At 42.1% G+C, this 22,732-nt stretch overlaps 1 protein-coding gene across 4 annotated transcripts in view; it reads left to right on the top strand.

The window, feature by feature from the left end:
• tmem121ab (transmembrane protein 121Ab) overlaps positions 1 to 20,822 on the top strand; it is a 56,833-nt gene extending 36,011 nt beyond the window's left edge. For 2 of the 4 annotated variants that reach the window (XM_028953174.1, XM_028953175.1), the window contains exon 2: positions 18,166 to 20,822. In XM_028953174.1, the coding sequence (XP_028809007.1) occupies positions 19,002 to 19,949 (948 nt within the window). In that variant the 5' untranslated portion in view covers positions 18,166 to 19,001 and the 3' untranslated portion in view covers positions 19,950 to 20,822. Of the gene's footprint in view, positions 1 to 13,457; positions 13,567 to 14,077; positions 14,152 to 18,165 lie in introns of those variants that run through there. The other 2 variants (XM_028953176.1, XM_028953177.1) reach the window with 2 other exon arrangements.
• Positions 20,823 to 22,732: the final 1,910 nt, after the last annotated feature.

Below are 22,732 nucleotides of genomic sequence, written 5' to 3' on the forward strand. Positions count from 1 at the left end.
AGTTTGTGCAGATATGCCCTGACAATGCTAAGCCCAGCACTAATGCGAATATACCGTGCTGTTTGCCCTTTAAGTGCGAGAAGCCATATATTTGATTGTATGGGTCTCTCAGGAATTCTGTTTGCTACATTTGTCACCCCCTTTTTCAACATGAAAGGGTCTACTGAGGGTGTGATTTGTCCTGATTTGCGATAATGTCTAAGGTTATAAATTTGACATTGTTTGGTTTATCAGCTGTTGGTCTGCGCCTTATGAGCAATTCTTTGCAATTGAATTCCTTCTCCTTTGCAGGAAGAGGGGGGTCTTTTATTCCCTTCCTTCAGAGAAAGACTGATTGGTAAATTAAAGATTTAGGCAATCGGCATGCAGTGGGATGAATCAGAGGAAAATGGAAAGGGGGGCGGGGGAGAGCACTGCACTGCGTTTTATTTCGCACAAAAGAGAGATGAGCGATATACGAATTCTCTAACCAAAACTAATGACTGCATTGTGGATTGCTAAGAACATTAATAGGCTGTTTGTGTGCGCCTGTGTCCCAATGAAAAGGAACAGGGAATCATTTGTAGGTTGCAATTATTGCAAACAAAGGAAAAGGAAAAACTAGACACGCCATAGAGGAGGCAGTTAAATGGCTTCTACGTCTTTTAGGAAAGGTCGAACATTAGTAAGCATGCCCCCAAGTAACGTTATTTGACTTGCCCTTTGCAGAAAATGACAGGCCTCCATTATTGCATAGTGCTAGTTGGATTCAAACAGCTTAGTAAAAAAAAAACGTTAGTGCCTCTCCCCTTAAACACATTTTGCAGAGACTTTGACGCTTCTGTATTTGTCATCCGAGTTGTTCTCAGCGTAAGTGAACAAGTGTGTCCTATTTTGACGATGGAAAGAAAAATGTCATTTATCCCAGCACATAGCGGGAAGAGGTTATCCTAACTCCCCAAATTGTGTCACTCTGAATGGCATGTGTCCTGAACCTGATCAGGTTAAGGACAATAAAAACTATGAAAATAGGAGGGAAGAAAAGGAGTAAAAGGAGTACTAGGGGCAGTGGGGGCCTAGTGTGTAAGGAAATGGATCTGTAATCGGAAGGTGGCCTGAACCCCCACCCTTTGAGCCACTGAGCAAAGAACCGTCTCCACACGCTGCTCCCCGTGCGTCTGTCATGGCTGCCTGCTGCTCACCAAAGGTGATGGATAAAAGCAGAGGACACATTTTGTTGTGTCGCAGTGTGCTGTGCATCACAATGGCAATCAATTTGTACATTGTATGTAATTAATGAATGGAAATAAATTCCTTCTACCAGTAAAATTGATCAAAGTCAAACATGAGCTGTGTGCTTATTTCTAAGTGGCAGTGGTGGCCTAGTGGTTAAGGAAGCGGCCCCGTAAACAGAAGGTTGCTGGTTCGAATCCCGATCTGCCAAGGTGCCACTGAGGTGCCACTGAGCAAAGCACCGTCCCCACACACTGCTCCCTGGGCGTCTGTCATGGCTGCCCACTGCTCACAAAGGGTGATGGGTTAAATGCAGAGGACACATTTCACTGTGTGCACCGTGTGCTGTGCTGCTGTGTATCACATGTGACAATCACTTCACTTTAGTTATTAAAATGCATCGCTTAATAATGCATTGCCGATTTTAGACATGGTTTTTGATGGTTAACGGTGCAGAGACATTTTGCTGCGTGGTGCTCGGTGGCAGCATCCAGTGGCCAGTCTCAACGCTGCGTCACGGAGAGGAGTTGTAAACCCTTATGACCTGTGGGATGAAAGGCTTTCCCAGTCTGTCTTTAGAGCAGAACTGAGGCAGCAGTCTGCCAGGAACACAATAAAAGTGATCGCTGCCTGCTGTGCAGAGGATGCAGGGCATTTAATCACAGGGGACTGAAAGGGATTTAATTACAGTATCTCTGATATTCAGCTTCCCTGTGGTGGAATCAAGACAAACACGCAGTTGTCAAAGTTGTCCTGGATGGATTAAACGATGGCTGCTGCGCTCTGCTCGCAAAATTAACAAGAGGCTGTGTCCTCTGTTGAGAGCTTGCTACTGTAAAAAAAAAAAAAAAAAAAAAAAAGAACAGCATGGCCACTTTAAACAGCAAGTCTGACCAGCTGTGTATGGCCAGTAAGAACCAGCTACTACCATTTTGCTGTGATTTCATCAGCAGGATGCACTATTTCGAGTGTTTTGATATGTACTTACATACTTTGGGATGCACTGGGATGTATGAAATTTGTATGCACCGCAATTTTTTTTGGTTGATTTAGTCAAGATTGACTTATCGCAGCACTTCCTATATTTTGCTAAAATTTTAAAATAAAATTTTTATGCTGTTCACATTAGCCTTTACTGGCAAATTGCATGGTGCAGAACACCCGGCGACTCCTCACATCCACTCAGTGTTGCTAGATCCTTAATGTGGAAGTATGGTACCGGCAGCTAAAATGTATCATATTTTGAGAAAAATTATAGTACACCTAATATCCATTGTGAAAATCTGCTTCAGTAACACATATTATCATAGCCTGTGCATATTATATTTCATAATGCAACTTCTACCTACAGAATGGATTGCCTTCGAAAAGGCAACTGAAGCACTGCCTTATGGGATCTGTAATTTGTGTATTATCAGTGCTTCATATTGCTGGGCCATTATAACAGATCTATATTAAATGATCTCCAAATCTAGTTGTACGCTGGTCCGGATGTGGCCCGTGGGTCGTGTGTTTGACAAGAATGTGTTACATTGTGCATTGATTACATGATACAACTGCACATAAACAAGCCAAGCATGTCTGTGCAGCCAGATGACAACAGAGATCGGTACGCTGTTGTGCCAATAAAATAACTACAAATACGATAATTATCATATGTCTGGTAACGCTGCATCCACTTCTCAGGAACTATATAGAGCCACTGCGTGCCAATTGGATGACATCAACCTGGCATGCTACACTATTTTGTACCACATGCAACACTGTGGTGAAACACAAACGAATGTAGTCACTAAATTGAAAAACCTTTTTTATCCGCAAAGCATGGTTGCAGACATGCGTGACCAGCCGAGGCAAATCAACCTGACAGAGTCTCATTTGTTTCAGCAGAAAACCCAGAAAAAAAACACAGGAACTTTTGTCGCAACTTTTGACTAAAGTTCAGGACTTCAAATTCAGGCATTTTTTTGATCGTAACAATCACAAAAAAATGTATCACAAAATCCTGCCATCAAGTGTCACCCAGATGGCATAAAAAGCAGTGTTCTGGCTGCATTCTGGGGCACCACCTAAAATCTTGCCTAGGGCTCCAGATTTGTTATGGCCATGCCTGTGACCAGCCAATAAACAAGAAATGGCATTTATAACATGTTCAGAGCGACTTACATAAGTGCTTTAAAATAATTGCATAATTATAATTTCTCATTTGATTCACTAAGACCCAAAGATTCAGAACCCAGACCAACTCAGAACTCAAACATTTATTTTTATAGATATATATATATATAGAGAGAGAGAGAAATATTTTCTAAACAGGATGATTTTTAACTTGCGTTTGAAGATATTTAATGGTGGTGGTACCAGTCAAGCAGTGCTGGAGGATCAGAGAGATCTGAGCTAGGAAGGTTTTGACCTTTCCGTGGCTTTGTAGGCAAGCATAAGTATTTGAAATTTAATGCAGGCTACAGGAAGCCAGTGGAGGGAACGTAGCAGGGGAGTGGGAGAATTTGGCAAGGCTGAAAACAAGTCGATTAGGTGTAATGGGAGAACTGGAGAATGCCAAGTACTGAGCCTTGAGGGACACCAGAAGAATGTGATGTAGCCTATAATTCAGTACATGTATCCACCAGTCTACATAACTGTGTTCAGTGTGATTTTGAAAACTTCAGACCTGGCATTCATTTTGGATGAGCTAATCACAAATGGTCAGTTTTGAGTCCAGGTGTGAACACAGTTTTATTAGTGTGTCATTATTTCTTGTCACATTGGCTGGACATGGCGAGGAAGAAGGAAGCATACGCACGACATCATGAGACAGGAGTTTAATACATGGCAGACAAGACAAGGGAAACATCACCAAACAATGACCCGACAGCAAACAGACACAAACAGGAAGCCTTATACACTCATTCACAGGTGAACACAATTGGGAAACATTAAACGTGACGAACACGAAACTCCGGTCCGAACTCTGGACCCGGAGCAACCCCTGCCGGACCGGATCATGACAATTGTGTTCCACGTAACAGAAATGTATTTATCTATGTAAAACCTGAAGACACGTTTCACCTTACACCAGCGAAGCCCCGCTCTATGCTTAGAAGCGTGTGTAGACACATTCTGATGCCCGGTGTGACTGCATCAACCAAGGCACACCCAAGCCACTAAGTGCACTTAACCAAATGACGAAAGATGGGCCCTTATGGTTCGTTTTTGCTCAGGCTTTTTGGATGTGAAATGGGATCTTGTCATATTTCCGGCCAGTTGTCCCTTCGGTGTCAAGTGGCAAAGCTGTTGCGTCATATCTTAGCCCCTATAAACCAGGGTGAAATAGAGATTTGTTTGTGTAGATGACAGGAAGCCTGGTCTCTTGTCACAGGACCCCACTGGTGGACGCTGGGCCTTCAGCAGGTGGTTGATTGGTCTCTTTGGCTTTTAATTCTGAACAAACGCTGGGTCTTAACAATCCACGTTTCCCCCCGAGATGGCAGAGAAGCAGCTCAATCTTTCTGCCTCTTCCCGCAGAATCACTCCTCTCATCCCACCGGTAGGCAAGTAATCGTTTTAAAGGGGCCCAGACTCGGCCCCGTGGTTCCCTTTTGTCTTTGTCATTTCATTTGTATTTCCTTGGCATCCCCACTTCCGAGTGGCCATCTGTGAGGTCTGCCTGATGGAGGCTTTGTCTTTGCTTTAACCCAGTTTGGCATATTGTGTCAAAATTTGCCTGAGTGGAAGGCAGGTCCTTTTAAGGAATTTTAATGGGTTTCGATTCACTTTAAGAAACAAAGGCTGTCTTCCTAATGTTATTTCTCTGTCCACTTTGGAATTGTGTGCTTTGTCCTTGGCCTGAAAGTCCATATTATAATTGCAAAGTGTTCAACGGTGACACAAATCTGACAGTGTTGTGCCAGTTCCGACGTTCAGTGTTCCTTTTTTAATGAAAAGGACGATATCCTACACTTGTTTGTTCAGATGATCTGCACAGAACCCGGCGCACACACAGAATCCATCACCAAAGCGCATTCACCGCTACTGCCATCGGGGAGACGGTTCGGATCGGCGCGGAGATGTCGTGTCGCGTGCCGCGAAAACTCAGATAACGTGAGCGGCGCTTGCTCCCATGAGTTCATGTTTGCCAGCGATGGGAACCTTCTGGAATGTTCTCGGCGATCCAGGTTGCTGCCAACGTCAGGAGTGTAAGGTGCGTAATCCGAAACGCTGTGTTCTCGTTCATTATCACAGTGAGCAGGTGTTTCCTCCGGGGGGGGGGTTGTCCCACAAAGCAGTCACTCATCTCCTGTTTTGCTGTTCTGCAAAACGCCATCAAAAGAACATTAGTGTCGCATAATGTCGAAGTGTGCGTGGCATATCTAACAGCGGCCTACGCCGACAAATGAATTCGCCACATTAATTCCATGCCACACTCCTTGAAGAATGGGACGCCTCTGAATCCACAATGTCTTCTTATCGCTCTTAATTCACTCAGGTTTATAAATGCATGGAATCCACAGATTGCTGTGGCACTCGTGCATTCCCACTGTACTTTATCACCTCATCACGTTATCTTTATTGTTAGTCTCTCTTCGAGTAAATGCCCCCTTCCGCGTGCCCTTCCCGTTTTTTTGATCTCGTCAGTACTTCTCTCCTCCAGAAGTCCTGCCCGTGTCGCTCTCTCCCGCTCGCGTGGTGCCGTCGTGGCCTTCTCAGTGTCCCAACAGCCGCAGGGGGAGCATGTCAAGTCCCATGAGCACTCAGAGTGCGCTTGCATCTGAGCCACAGCCATTCACAAATCACTGAAGGGGAAAGCCTGGCGGATGTTTACGAAAAGCAGCGTCGCGAGTCCTCTCAGCGCCACATTTAGAGCACGCCTGTCCTATGCTGACCTTCGGCAGCCCGAGCCTTTTACCCAAAAATCATTCATCATTCATTCATTCCGCCGTCTGAGAGGAATTTCGATGAAAGAACTGCTTGCGTTTGTGTGCATAATAAAACTTTCAGACTAAAAAGGCATTACCTTTTTCAAAAGAAAAACGTAATTAGCCATTATGGACTGCACATTTTATTGCCCATTGATTTAGCCTCCAGAGAAGTTTATTAGGGGAAAAAAAAATGTTTGTTTCTGGAGATTAAAAAAAAATATATATATATATGTTAATTTATTGATTGTTTAATTAATCTCTGTTAATTCTTAAGACTAATTGTTTGATTTCCAATGATTGCCATTACAAAAAAAACTATACACCAAAAGAAAAAAAAAAAAAAGTACACAAATGAGACTTCCAATAACCAAATTTAAATCCACTATTCTAATTAGACAATTGGCCATTCAACCTGCCTTAATCATGCTTCCTCCCTTCATCTTATTCTTTATTCATGTGTTGTACTTGTCACACTTTCCATCACAATGTATTTAGCGATAGTAATGTTTTTTTAGAAAGGTTCTGCTTCTGGCAGTTCTACTTACCTTGCTTGTAGCAATGGTGAAATTTTAGTGAAATTGCTTTTTTACTCTTCTTAAGTCCTTGGTTCAAAATATAAATAATGTACTATGTAATTGCAAGCTTTGGGTGGTTTGCTTTTTTATTTATTGCACAATGATATTTATAATGAACTGTACTGAGATTGAGATCTTGAACGCCTGTTGGGGCAGAATATTCTTATTTAATACCATTAAGTTGAACGTATTCTTCTATTTTATTATTCAGAAGACTAGGAAGACACTAAATGACACTAATGAGATGGCATTAATCATCACCCCATTAGACCCACCAATCCCCACCCACTGGATTACAATCTACATGTTCTTATTCCACTCACTCACTTTCCATAGCCGCTTAGTCCTACTCAGGGTCAAGTCTGCTGGATCCCATCCCGGGACAATGGCCACAGGGTAGGGAGACCACAAGGCGGACATATACACACACACACACACACACACACACACACACACACTCAACTACAGGCAATTCAGTCACCAATCAACCTAGTGTACATGCCTTTGTACGGCAGGAGGCTAAATCCATACACACAAGGTCCGAACTCACCACTTTGTAGGCATGAGGCCACGTCTTTATTTTTGGTTGTTGGTGGTATTAAATTCAATAGCTACCTTAAACATTATGTGTAAAGTTTCTGTGTACATTACATTTACATTTACGGCATTTATCAGACGGCCTTATTCCGAGCGACTTACAATCAGTAGTTACAGGGACAGTCCCCCTGGAGCAATTTAGGGTTAAGTGTCTTGCTCAGGGACACAAGGGTAGTAAGTGGGATTTGAACCCACTAGGCTCCTACCACCCAGTGTATGGACAAATCACTTACATGAAAAAAAGGACTAAGAACAAACTGCTCGTTTAAAATTTGAGCTTGTGAGGGTTATATATGCACACGTCATTGTAATGCCAACATTTATCAGACATCCTTTTCCAGAGCGCTTTACATCAGTAATTACAATGACAGTCCCCCTGAAGACACTCAGGGTGTCTTACTCAGGGACATAATGGTATAAATGTGGTTTGAACCTGTGACTTTGTGCTCTTCTGGTTCACAGGTTTTTTTTTTTTTACTTCATGTGTTTACTGGTAACGGAGATCTGCACAGACTGATTCATGCTCTCCATCCTCTGGTCTCGTCTAAACTACAACCAGCCCGTTTCAATTTTGACCTAGAAAATGAAGTTTGCAGTTGGCTCATGTGTCTAAGGTTTTATGCAATTAAAAACATCAATAAAATGGTGTGACATTGCAATATGGAGGATGTGACAAAGAGTAGAAATGCTGTGCAGGACACCTGGTCGGCCTGTTTGCGTCATTTTTTTGTCAACTGTCAGACTCCCTCTGTTGACCTGAAACCAGCATCTGGGTCAGGAATGGAAGAAAAATGGTTTTGTGCAGCAAAAGAATATTCCTATTGACATTCATAAGATTAAATGCACTTCTCCGGATAAGCAATGAATAAAACTCTGGGAGTTATAAGAAGGCCAAAATGGTCATTAGAGACGAGGGGGATATTTGGTCTGGGGAAAAATTTATATATTTTTTCAAGTTTAGACAAAGTACTCAAGTCCAAAAATCAAGCAATTTCTTTTTCTTTTTTGGGCCGTGTATCATTTTGCACCACAGACCCACCCAAGGATTAAAAAAACGAGACAATATTGTGCTCTTTCAAAATGTTATAACAAGAAAATGTAAGTCACTAAATGCATCATTAAATTTGATTAATTGCTTGTGAAAGTTTATCAGGTTTCATCAAGTTAACTGGCTTTTCCACAGCTAGTTTCCCAGCACCTTTTAAAGCCTGCAGCATGAATATCAACGTACTAAACATGCCCGAGACAGACCTGGTTCAACAGCCGATAGAAAGGCGTATGAGCCTTTATTGCTAAATAATGTATTACTACAGACTATAAAATACTGAAAAACAGTCAGTTACATAGTTAAGTATTTATTATGTTTTCTTGGAATAAAACTTTGAAAGAAGCACCATATTTTATTTCCTAATCCAAGCGTGAGCTCAAACCTCTAGATCGTAAGACAGTAGCAATCCCAAAAGGCATCCATTCCTTAAAATCCCCGGTTACTGGGAGTTGGGTTTTGTCTCTACTCTGAACCCACTTAAAGAAGCTGGGCATGGTGCCTAAGTTCTCCATCAGGCATGAAGAACACTCCAGACGGACATGTCCCACCTCGCTCACATTCGAAAACAAGCTGCAACACTACTATAATGTTTCCCACCCATTCTCCGAGGGGGTCGAACGCTGGTCACGGCCAGGGCAGCAGCTTCGCAGTGCTCTTTTACCGTAGGCGGTAGAGAGGTTTAACGTTGCAGTGCCCTCACTTTCTTACCTCTGCTACAAAAGACTAGTACGAATGATCAGATGCTAAATTACTGCACTTCTGAGGGTAATTCAAATCAATTAGGTTTATGAATATGCAACGCTTTGTAAATTGACTTTTTTTTTTTTTTGCAGCATCTTATAAAGGTATTCCTTAAGGGTCCAGAGCTATAGTCCTGTTAATTTAACCTAACGGAAAAAACGAGGCAGAAATGGAAACATGGGGCATGGGGAAGAAACATACACCAATCAGCCATAACCTTATGACCACTGACAGGTGAAGAGAATGTTATTGATTATATTGTTAGTCATACATAAGCTTAAAACGCCATAGTTTGTACTTTACATTTTTGTACATTTGGAATTAGAACCTCTACTCTTACAGTGCACCCAGAATGTATTCACATTTTCCTCAGAATTCCACAAACACCTCATAATGTCAATTTGAAAAAAATTACTTGAGGTAAACACAGCAAATTTCTAAAAAAAAAAAAAAAAAAAAACAGGAAAGTACGTAAGTATTCACAGCCTAGCAGGTAAGGAGGTGGACGGCTCACTAAGGTGATTGTCATCTTGATCATCTTTGAGATGTTTCTGCAGCTTTGATTGGACATAATTTGTGACTCTTCCTAGAGCAAAGATTGAACTTACATTACATTCCCTACAGTGAAGCATGGTTGTGGCAGCATTATACTGTGCATTATATTTTTCAGCTGCAGGAACTGGGGGACCAGTCAGTATAGGGATAAAGATGACTGCAGCAATGTTACAACATAGATGAAGAACTCGGGAGACGGTTCATCTTTCAGCAGGAGAATGACCCTAAGCACACAGCCAAGATATCAAAGGAGTTGCTTCAGGACAACTCTGAATGTCCTTGAGTGGCCCAGCCAGAGTCCAGACTTGAATCGATTGAACATCTCTAGAGATCTTAAAATGTCTGTACACAGACACTTCCCAACCAACCTGATGCCATTTGAGTGGTTCTATAAAGAGGAATGGGTCAATCTGGCCAATGATAGGTGCGGGAAGTTTGTGGCATCATTTTCAAAAAGACTTGAGACTGTAGATGCTGCCAAAGGTGCATCGACAAAGTTTTGAGCAAAGGCTGTGAATACTTACATACATGTGATTTCTCAGTTTCTTAACAAATTGGCCAAAATATTTTCTTCACATTGTCATTATGGGGTGTTCTGGGTATAATTCTGAGGGAAAAAAAGAATTTAATCCATTTTGGAAAAACGGATTGTGCGATTAAAAAAGCATGGAAAAAAAATCTGAGTCTATAAGGTAACGATAATATAGGTTAAGGAAATAACCTTGTTTTAACTGTGGAATGGGTTTGGCTAAAAGAAAAATTTTGATGTCTGTTCTACTATCTACTATATTGACTGGTTTAAAAAAAAAAAAAAAAAAAGACTTAAATGGATCATTCCGACAAAAATCTGACTTAAATGCTCAGATTTTTAGTCAACTGAAACTTGACTAGACTACACTGAGTCTGGACATGACTAAGATTAATAAAATGAAAGCTTGATGACTAGATTAAAAGTATAAGGCAGGTTGCAAAAAACAATTATACAACTATTTTACCATCCCGACATGGCAACATAAATCACCTAAAATCGTTTCACCATGTATCACTACATATTTTTATACTCTTATTAGAGTACATTTTTGGATGACAATTTTTTTACACATACTTGAGTATATTTTGCTTTACTCCAAGTATTCCTAATGTTACGAGCCAGTCTAGGCCCATAACAAAAGAAATTACAAAAACGAAAAACTACTAAGACGAAACGGAGAAACGAAAAAGGAGACTGAGCCCCCTTTTATTCTGGGCTGAATTTGTAATCACCACGCACATGCAAACACAACACGCACAAAGAACTGAAACACACCAAAAATACCACACCAAAAGTAACACTAAGTAAAGCTACTCATTTTTGGCTACTCTACCCAACTCTGCCTATGAACCAGAAGACCACAAAGTCACAGATTCAAACCCCACTTGTGTCTCTGAGCAAGACACTTCACCCTGAATGTCTCCAGGTTGACTGTTCCTGTAACTTATAATTCTAAGTCACTCTGGATAAGGGTGTCTGATAAATGCCATAAATTTAAATGTTACAAAAGTTGAAAAGGATTTAAGTGACTTGGACAGGCTGGAGAGCAGGGTTATGACATTTGCAGATTTGCTGCTCTTATGGGATATTATTGGTTTGCAGTGGTCAGGACTGGAATCAGCAAAATGGCAATCGGATCAGCAGCAGCCAAAGCAAGCACCGTTGTGGCTGTGTTGTCAGATCCAGAGCTACTGTAGCTCTAATTGGTGAAAAAGTTAATGTTGACACAGTTAGAAAGGTGACAGAATGCACAAGGCATGACAGCTCGTTGTGTATGGGGCTGTATAAACTGCAGAACGTCCACCAGGCCCATGTTGCGGCAAAAAGCTTCTACAATGGGCACATGAGTATAATAACAGTATCATAGCGCAATAGAAGAAGGTCTCCTGGTCTAATGAATCACATTCTTTTACACTGTGTTCTGCATTCAACCACCTACCTTAATAATGTTACTAACCACTGATCTTCTCTGTCCACTGTACGTAGGACTGCGCACCCTGCCACAAATGGTCCTAGAATTCTCCACATTCTCCAGATCTCAATCAAAAGTGTGTGGGACGTTCCGGACAAACTAATGCACCACCTCACAACTTATGATGTGCTGATGGCACAGCAAATCTTCTGAAGTCTTGTGGAGTCTATGCTTCAACAGAACAGAGTTCGATATTCGATATAATGCGGGTGGTCATAATGTAATGGCTGATCTGTGTATAAAAATAACTCAAGAGTTATTTTTTAAAAAAAAAGTTTCCATTAGGCAATTTCATCTTTTCAGTGGGGAAAAAAAAAAGTCAAACCAAATCATACGATAACAATTAGCCAAAACGTTTTATTATTGCAATGACTAACGCTTTCATATGTTAAAAAGCTGAAAATAATAAAAAGTCCAATTACTGCCATAGACATTTCCGAATTGCATCCACCCCCCCAAAACATTCTCTTTCCCGCTCGATGATTTAATTTAATTGCCAGAATTATATTTTTGCTTTTCAAAAGCAAATGTGGGCAGCGAAATTTTCCTTGAACGATTATTGCAGAGTGAATTAGAGAGCGGCAGAGGAAGCAATTTCAGAAGAGTCCTGAAGCCATTCAATTAGGCTTTGTACGAAGTGATCTGGCCATAGGAGCGAGAAAACAAAGAGCCCGTAGGTGTGACATCCCTGCGGGAGGATTTATATACGAGCCCAGCTTTTAACCTGCGGGAAGGAGCCACTCGTCTGAGGCGTTTTTTACACGTCCACAGCCAGGGTTCTTCAGAAGCACGAGTTCCATTACGTCTCAAATGCTGCAGTTATTTCTGAGAGCAAGCAGCACTGTGGAGAAGTCCTGTGATTAGCAGGGATTGCGTATGTGATGATGCAGAAAGCGCCCCTGTTGTACATGTAGGCCGCGCTGAAAAGGCTGCAGTGCTTTTATTGGTGCGCTGGGCTGGCTGGGATCATTACTCCCTCAAGCGCATTAGCACATTGACACCGGGCCTGGCGGCTTTGAAAGACATTTTTTATTAGGGGATAAAAATAAACCGGAAGCCACAACAGCTGCTATTCACAATCTCTCATGAGTATAAATATGAGTATAAATGTTCAAATAATTACAGATATCATGACCAGTTCCCCTCAAAATGGGAGCTGCAATGTTTTATCTGAACGATTATTGCCTAGTGAATTTCAAAACCTTCATGAAGAGATGAAGAGGGAGAAAACAAAGGCAATGCAGGTAAGACGTTCCTGCAGAAAAAAAATATATGAATTTACTTGTGCGAAGGACCCACTCATCTGAGCCATTTGCAAAGATAATAACAATAATAATATCAGGAAGCCAAAACTGCGCACACACACATAATCTATATATATTATATAGTATATATAATAAAACATATCGTGAATTTTGAAACTAAACACTCACACTATATTTCTTGATCCAGCAACAAATGTAACATGATTCACTAATATAATCTATGAATTACAAATAAATATAATACCATTCACAAATGCATTTTTCGACTCAAAAAATGTATATGACGGACAAATGTCAGTGCAGTTACATTTATATTATTTAAGGAAAAAAAGTTTGGGCATAAGCCAGGTCGATATCTTGCTAACCGTGCTAGAAGGGGGGCAGATTCTAAAATATTTCTTCTATCACTAATTCAGATGGAGTCAAATCATATGACATAAAGACTATTAATCAAGAATTTGCATTATTCTGCTCTGTCGGAACAGACAGATATAGTCTTAGCTCTAACGGAAGCCTCTTTTTCTCATTTAAAATTATCCAAGGTCACTGAGGCCCAAAACCTGCTACTGAATGCCCAAATTACAAAAGAGGAAGCACTGATGCACTGCAGGCCATGCCCTCAGGCAGGACCCCGGGGCAGGATGGATTTGGGTGCGAGTTTTATAAAAGAGTTTCATACTGTCCTCCTGGAACCCCTATTGGCATTGGCCATGCTGAATTAATCAAACCAATAAAGCTACATTTACAAACCACTGTATGTATTTGTGAATACCCTTACATTTATTTGTGGATTTTTTAAACTTCCCTGATTGCACTCAATTCACAATTTTTTTTTTTTCCAAAGGTAGCCAATCAAATGAGTTAACACGGGCGTGTCCCGATACACAATAACCAGTATGTGAACGTGCAGCAGGAATCACCCACATCACGCCGACTCTCTTGATTCCTTTTAAGCAAGTCTGTGACACAGTGCTGCTGCATTTTAGAACATATCTTGAATCCAGAGTGGAATATTTTTTCTTTTATATTCCCCCAACATTTAGAGCCAATCAGGAACAAGAAACAGCGTTAATAAAGACCAGATGCAAACAATTGGTTTGTTTCATTTTATTTGATGATTATTCTGCGCTTTGTGTCTCAACCAGCCTTGGTCTCTCCTTAGTGTGTCTCGGCCTTGACTACAAAACGTGGGGCTTCAGGGAATGAAGGTTGGGAACCACTGATCTAGGCCTTGAGGTATTGCCACTGGGTCTGTAGATCAGCACACCAATATCACACAAACCTCAAGAATATTTCTCCTTAAATCCACTAGAAATTGTGAAACTGTTAACACAGAAAATGCCAGTTCTAAAAATGAAACGGTGCCTCATCCCTGGACTGGTGTTTTTTTTTTTTTTTTTTACCAGTGTTGTGCCGAGGTTCAACCAACATAAACTTCAATATGAGACGTACACTGACTGCTCCTTTGATTTTAAATGTATTCAGAATTTTGAGTCCTCCAGGTACACACAGTGCTTTCAGTGATGAGGAAAAGCAAGATGATTCTGACTGAGATATCCTCCTCGTCGTATTAGACTGTGTTCAGACCTACATATCGTAACACCAACTCCAGGAAGGAACACCTGCTAGACCTGAACCGACGGCAGGATGCCAGCTCAGCATATGGACACCGTTTTTGAACTGACAAAGACAGCATGGCAGCCAGCTTCGGACAAAACGGGCATGTCTCCGGGGACAGCTTTATCCTTCCGATGAACAGTCAATTCCAGTCAAACTGTCTCCAAGTAATTGTCTGGAAGAAATAAAAAAAATAAAAAATAAAAAACTTTCATTTAACTCATTTACACACACGATTAAAGATGCGTGTGAGTGTGCATTTACCAGATGCAGTGCAGAATCTAAATTAAAAGTGACTTTATTGTCATTGTGAAACACTGCATCACAGCACATGGTGACATAGTGAAATTTGACAATTGCTCAGTGGAAACTCAATGGCACCGTGGCAGTTTGGTATTTGAACCTTCAACCTTCCGATTACAGATATTCAGTATTCAATATAATTCATTACAGCTCAAATAGTCAATTTTGAGTGATAATTATTAAACACAAAACATATATCTATAATAGACCAAAATGACTACTTGTTGGCCAACCCAGTTATTTTCTGTTACACCCCCTCCCCCACATTTGTCTAGTTATCTCAGTCTCTCTCCACCTCTGCCGGTTTGTTCACTGCATTTGATATATCCTGTGGGCTCCTGTCAGTGCAAAAAAAAAATAATAATAATTTCCCCACCCCCCATTTGGGGGGGTGGGGAAAACTACCATCACAGGGTGGTAGTAGCCTAGTGGGTAACACACTCGCCTATGAACCAGAAGACCCGGGTTCGAATCCCACTTACTACCATTGTGTCCCTGAGCAAGACACTTAACCCTAAATTGCTCCAGGGAGACTGTCCCTGTCCCTTACTGATTGTAAGTCGCTCTGGATAAGGGCGTCTGATAAATGCTGTAAATGTAAATGTAAATGTATTTGAGAAGGACCAGTCGAACCTGTTGGATAACTAATGCTTAGTTTTTACAAGTATGTACTTTAAATAAGTATTTAGAACACAATCAACCCATATTCTGGCATCAACATGGCAGTATTTTTTGTTTTGTCCCGTTTTTTATTAGTCATGTTAGTTTCAGGAAATACTCCTACAAAGTTTGCTCCCGTTTGCTTGGTTTTGTAATTGTGTTTTGTCCCTTTCAACAAGACTCCGCCCATTACGTGGCTATGTGACATGTATAGATTTGTACATGTGCTGCCATGATATCAGGGCCCAAAAGGTTTGTAAGACCAAAAAAAGAAGTGCCGTAGTGTTGCCAGAAACCTGACTGATCCAGCCAAAAAACAGTGCTGAGAACTATGAAAACTACCATGACTACTTACTGTAGCGTACCTAAAAGGGGGATTCCTAGAAACCTAGCCTCTTCAAGCAGGTCTCACCAAACTATAGAATGCAGAACCACACAATCTGGCAACACAGAGTATGTAACCTGAAAGTGTTGGTGTTCATACAGAAACATTTATTAAACACTGTACACACAATTATTATATATATTTAAATGCAATAGGAACTCTTTTCTATATCTTGCAGACTTTCCCACAGATGTAGGTATAGAGGTCTCAATCTATCTAGGTCCACTTGCCTTTCCTCCCTGACCATTCAGGGGAAGACCCTATCAATACCTGCACCTTTAGAGCATCACCCCATCATGGGTAATTGATGAACCCAGTGACATTTCCTTGACAATTTGAACACCACCTCCACTCATGACTGCCATTGCCAAGTCTCCCACTGCCCATGTTGTTTAAATTGGACACATTTAACAGTTATGTATTTGAAAGGAACTTCAGAAATCAGATCTAAATTCCTACTGGATCCCACCTCATCTCCCCACTGAACTACCCCATGCTGCTCAACCACAGGACACTGCAGCCATATTACTGCAGTTTAATATCATTCCTATGCAGATCAGTGCAGCTCGGAGGTTTCACACTGGCTTGGTAGTCCTGGGGGGATTACACCACTTATCCATCTTTGTCAAAGTCCTGCCTGCTTATAATTCATACCACACTACAACGCTCTGCAATGAAGATGACATGTTTCAATTTGAGTCACAAAGACTAAGTCATCATTTCACTCAAGCTCAGCTCTGTTAGAGGTTATATTAATAGCCAGACCCCCAAAGACTCTAATATTTCTTAATATCTCTTCATTTAGAAATGTGCTCTTAATCATAATTATACCAGCCTAATTATGATCTGATGTGTGGCAGGGCCATTGTTAGCATGCTAATGATCCTAAGCTTCCTCCTAATCAGTCAATTAATCACAATTTTATGATTTTAATCATCTTCCTCTCACACACATAACCTGTGTTTTGGAATTAAGGAAAGTGAAGTAAAATGGATTATAAAAATATAGCCTTGCCTGCCGATACAAATAACTTAAGGTTGTATGTTCAATGTATTATGCTCTTGCATTAAGTTTCCTTTTTTAATACACAGACAAGTCTCCCTTCTCGAACAAAGACAATAATATACCAGATCTAACAATAAGTGATAATTGTAAATTAATGCAATTCTGCTCTTCAGCGTAAAATTGCCTTCAAATTATAATGATTGTGGAAAACACCCTTGAGATGATCCAGTTTCTACGAAACAGTCCCATGTCATAAAATTCGACTTCCAAATGACAAACATCCAATGCACACAAATGTTTGCCTTTAGGGAAGGGTGACTTCGTAATTGCTGATGCAAATGAATGTAATCTTTCTACTGAAATTTTTTTTTTTTTTTTTCATCATTGGCCTTGCCACCAGCTTCTGGGCAAAAATTTTTCACTTTTTTCATGAAGATGCACTGTGTTTGTAGATAACACGGTCCTCTCATGACCTAAGAAATTACTGTTTGGGTAAAAATATATATTTGTACATTGTTCTGAATTATGTGAAGGTCATCTGAAGGGATCTTTAATCTCATGTTCATATCGGAATAATCTGCTCTAATTTGATCAACAAACTAATTGAACTTTACTGTTTGTAATAATAAGAAATAAAAGTTTAGAATCTGACACGACACCTTGAACTTGCTCAAGTTATTTCTGCTCCGTTTGCTGGCATAATTGTGCCATTTTGGTCGTCACTCAGCAATTACTCAGCCATGTTCATGAGTCCTACTGGCAGACTGAGCGGGATGCATTACTTCTGATGAAGTGAGGCATAGTTAAGTCAGAGTTGCATGTTGCCAATGAGTTGCCACTTACGGTTATAGGGTAAATGTTGGAAGCACTGTACTCTGGTTATTAAACAGTGTGTTGATGAGGACTCACATTAACATTATCAAGCTGAGAAGCTGTTAAAGTTACTATATGAGCTGAATACACTATGAGAAGCCTCTCTAACTCTCTAGCAACATAAATGCACCAAATTATTTTGTTGAAATCATGACAGGCTCGGTAATAATGTTTAATAGTCATTTACAGAGGGTAGGAAACCTGCATTTTACCTCACATCTGAAAGCTGTCAGCTACCGAAGTAGGTCACCCAGCTTGGCTGCCTGACCATGGCTCACCGGTACAGAACATTTCCTAGCCAGTTGTTGGTGCTAATTGCATTGCGTGTTCTTGACCTTTTGGCAACAGCCACTTTCTCAGTTTGCGCTGACAGTTGGTGTTTCTCTTTCTCGTTTTGTCTTTTCCAGGCAGGGGCCTACGCTACAGAGGAGAGGGAAGATGCGCCTGAAGCCCATCAAGAGAGCCTCCCCCTGGGGGAGCCTTTGCCGGACACGGCGCCCCTCGAGCCACTGACCTGGAGTATCTGTGATTAATGGCTGCAGAGTCCAGCCTCTGCAGATTCCCCATCCTGTCCACTGCAGCACAATATCCCAGAGTACCATTCATTCCCCCCATTCCTTTCTCCACTTTTCCTTGTTTCCGTCACTCCCTCGTAACCCAAAAACTTCCCAGCCTCATTTGTACGTCGTGTACAGGCTCTGAAGCTCAGCACGCTCCCATCCCACTCAGACCTACACACACACACGCAAATACACACACTTGCTGATGCCAAGATCCTGACAGTCCCCCTAAATCCTCCACGCACTCACTGTCACTATTATCAAACGAAGGCAGAATCATAGCATATCAGCCCGAGAGGCTCCGGCACAGCGGCCTCATAGCTCCAGGGCTCCAGCAGGATCAATGGAACTCAGGTTGAGTAATGAGATAAGGTTCCTTCAAATCATTAAATCCAGAGAAAGATCACCTGCCAGCAGCCGAGTCTGAACATGTCCTCATTCCTCTGCGTCCCCTAGATGGATTTCTGCTGCCGCTGAATTGCAGAGTAGGGAAGCACAGGATCCTAACCTAAACAGGAAAAACAGCAACTTTTGCCTGGGGACACAGTCGAAACCAACAAGGAGTTTCAGTGAACTTCGACATGGAGGACACCACCACATACATTTAAAACCAACACAAGGACACTATCTACTGCCGTGAAGTGGAAGGTTTAGTTGCAGGTTTAGTGTGGGTGGTCCTCGCCATGGTTTTACCACCTCCAGACAAGCGTCACGTGTGTCTCACCACCATTGTAGTCATGACCAGCATGGCCTTCATGGACGCCTACCTGGTGGAGCAGAACCAGGGGCCCAGGAAGATCGGAGTTTGCATCATTGTGCTGGTGGGGGACATCTGCTTCCTCATTGTTCTTCGATATGTGGCTGTGTGGGTTGGCGCCGAGGTACGAACGGCTCGGCGTGGCTATGCCATGATCCTCTGGTTCCTCTACATCTTCGTCCTGGAGATCAAGCTGTACTTCGTCTTTCAGAACTGCAAGGCTGACCGCAAGAGCTTGGAAACAGTGGCCCGAAAGGCCCTCACACTGCTCCTGTCTGTCTGCGTCCCTGGACTTTACCTGGTCCTGGTGGCCTTGGACAGCATGGAGTACGTCCGAACCTTCCGCAAAAAGGAGGACATGCGAGGCCGGATGTTTTGGGTGGCCCTGGACCTCCTGGACCTGTTAGACATCCAGGCCAACTTGTGGGAGCCTCAGCGGACAGGGCTGCCCATTTGGGCCGAAGGTCTGATGTTCTTCTACTGCTACATCCTGCTGTTGATCCTGCCCTGTGTTTCCTTAAGCGAGATCAGCGTACAAGGTGAGCACGTCTCTCCGCAAAAGATGCTCCTATACCCAGTGCTCAGCTTGGTCACCATCAACGTGGTGACCATTCTCATCCGAGGGGTCAACATGGTGCTCTTCCAGGACAGCCGGGTCTCCACCATCTTTGTGGGCAAGAATGTGGTGGCCATTGCCACCAAGGCCTGCACCTTCCTGGAATACCGCAGACAGGTAAAGGAGTTTCCGCCCCATGGGGCCGCTGGAATGGCCTTGGAGCTACAGCAGAACTCTGTGCCACATGGCCAGGCATTGCCCAATGCCACCAGCCTGCCACATGAACCGACGCCTGCCCAGGAGATCATTGACACATGACCACAGACAAATCTCTTCCTTGCTCTGGTCTCGGACCAGACTGGTCCTGCTTCACGGCATCGGAACTGAATCATAGTAGACCCTCAAGAAGACTCTTATCAACATGTTCCAGTCAAGGGACAAGAAGGATGAAAAAGCAAGTAAAAAAATGAACTGGTGGTTTACAAGGGGCCATTGAAAGGGAGAGGTTTAGCAATATCTGTATGTGAGAATGTTCTCGAAATGTCTCAAAACATCAATAATCCTGAGCCAGATGGTCCCTTACTGGCCATGACGTTATAAGAAATGTGGGTGTTTTTATTGTGTGGTTTTTAATTAAGTTTCATACTGAGAAAATGTTAGATTTTTTTGTTTTTTCCTGCACCAGACAGCTATTACTTGGTTGATATTTTTGGTTTATTTTACTTCCCTTCTGAGCTCAGCAGGACCATTTCGGTGGCACTTCTCATTAAACAAAGGAATATCATCCCCCCGGCTCAAATCTCTCCGTTTGCGCAAGAGTCAAGATTAAAAATTACAGGGTAGAGGTGGGATGTGGAGTCACGGATCTTATCAAGCAGGCGTGAAAGAACGGAGGAGGGCATTTACAAACTGCCGTTACAGTAAAAAGTTTGCCGAAAGGACTGCTTTCAACATCGGGACAAAACCGAGGACATCAGAGGCAGACGATGTCCAGGACCCAAAAAGTGGTTGTTTTTTGTCTGGTTTCTTTTCCCTCTTTGGAACCTTGGAAAATGTTGCTGGGTGGAGTTACCACAATGTAGCTTACTGTACATTCCACTGAAAAGCCTTTAAGACTGAGAAAAACAACAACAAAAAAAAGCTATTTGCTCTTATGTAATGTTTTAAAATAATACAAGTTTACAAAATTTAAATCATGAAAAAAAAAAAAATCACAGGATGATGATGGTGATGATGGAGATTACGATGACAATGCTAAGGTGATGTCATGATGATTATTAGAATTGCTTACTTTTTTACATTTTGAGTTGACATTTTAATAAAATATGAAAAGACAAAACAAAACCCAAAATAAAATTGAGTGTGAAATTTGCGAGGGGTGAAAATGATCGGCCGATGAAGGATCTTTGTGTGTTCTGGGTTTTAAAAGAGTCACATCAGCGCTTCCCAGGCAACTGAGTGAAGCAGAGAACAAATTGCCTAAATCTCCTCACCACAAGCAAGAGAGAAGACACCAGTGGGGCAGTGGTGGCCTAGCGGTTAAGAAAGCGGCCCCGTAAATCAGAAGGTCGCCGGTTCGAATCCCGGTCCGCCAAGGTGGCACTGAGCAAAGCACCGTCCCCACATGCTGTCCCCGGCGCCTTTCATGGCTGCCCACTGCTCACCAAGGGTGATGGTTAAAAGCAGAGGACACATTATTATTATTATTTAGTCAGAATTCAAAGTTCATTTTCCCAGTTAAGACTGGCTATTAATCCAGTACAGGGAGCAGAATACAGGGGAGGTCGATCAGAAGCTTGTCGGCTACACTGTGCTGATTTGACTGTTTCTCCTCCAGCCGGCTGCTCGGTGCCGTCACGCGGCCCAAACACTCCGTTATCTCCACTCCTACCTGGATCAAGGTTTTGAGCCGCTTGCCTATCTATATGTAAATAATTTTGCCCCCCCCCCCTTCCCCATTCAATTTGTCCGGCTGGAACACTGTCTGCTTGTGGTCTGGAATGGGAATTCCGCTGGACTTCAGCCCTATAAAACTGGACATGGCAGGGTTTTACCTTCACTTTTTTTTTTAGGTGCTCAACGTTGTAGTTTTGACTCAAGAGTAACGAGCGGGTTAAGTTCAGTCTTCAACATGCATATGGGACAGCAACCACGCCCTATCTGAGGAGCCCTGCGTCAAACTGAATCTCACCACTTGCTGATGAATATCGACTGGCTTTTTTTTTTTCTTTTACAGCTGCTATTAGCATGTGTCTGTGTGACATCCATCACGTTTATAGAAGCTTGTTAAGTTGCTAATGCTGACTAACCAGTTAGCCTGGTGTCACACATGGCTTGTAAAGCCCACTGATGCCCTTGGCGGAGTTTAAAATATGGCAGATAACCTAGACCAGTTGAAGTATGGACCCCATCTTTTCCAGAAATTGTCTACAAGTTTTGAAGGCTTTTCCATGCAGCACTCCTGCTATTTGTGTAAGAATAAGAGTTGCTCATTAGTTGACAGTGGTGGAGGGGAGTTTGTTAAAAACGAGGACGTGCCGTGTGTTCCCCACGTGCAAGGTTGGAAACTACTGCCATAGAGTACTGTATACTGTATAGATCGCCTGCAAAAATGGGCCTTGGACACTCTCCAGCCCTAATGCGCCAATTCCACTGATGGCATGATTAACGGCTTTAACCTCACTGACATAAGAGCACAGCAAACTGCATACCCAGTCAGCTTCTAACGCTGTGGGCTCTGCAGAGACATCTCACTTTGGAAATGAATAGGTTCAAGTCATCTCAGGCCCTACAAAAACACGTGGCTTCGATGCAGTTGCAGTCCTGGAACTAAACTGAACGACGCCTGACTAGTGTGAAGGACCACTAATCTTTAATCATTGTACAAGAATACAGCAATTTGTCTTTTTTTATTGTGTTGTGTCCAAATAATTTTACATTGTTGAGAATAATCAGTCCTGTGATGCACATCTCTGACTGGTTAATTCTACTTATCATTACAAATAGTCATTACAAAAAAAAAAAGAGCAATACTATTTTTCATTGTTTCTTCCACTGATTCACACCACTTCACATTCTGGAAAGTAAAATGACTTTCTTCT

Source organism: Denticeps clupeoides, chromosome 14 (assembly GCF_900700375.1).
Source record: "Denticeps clupeoides chromosome 14, fDenClu1.1, whole genome shotgun sequence".
Taxonomy (NCBI): domain Eukaryota; kingdom Metazoa; phylum Chordata; class Actinopteri; order Clupeiformes; family Denticipitidae; genus Denticeps; species Denticeps clupeoides.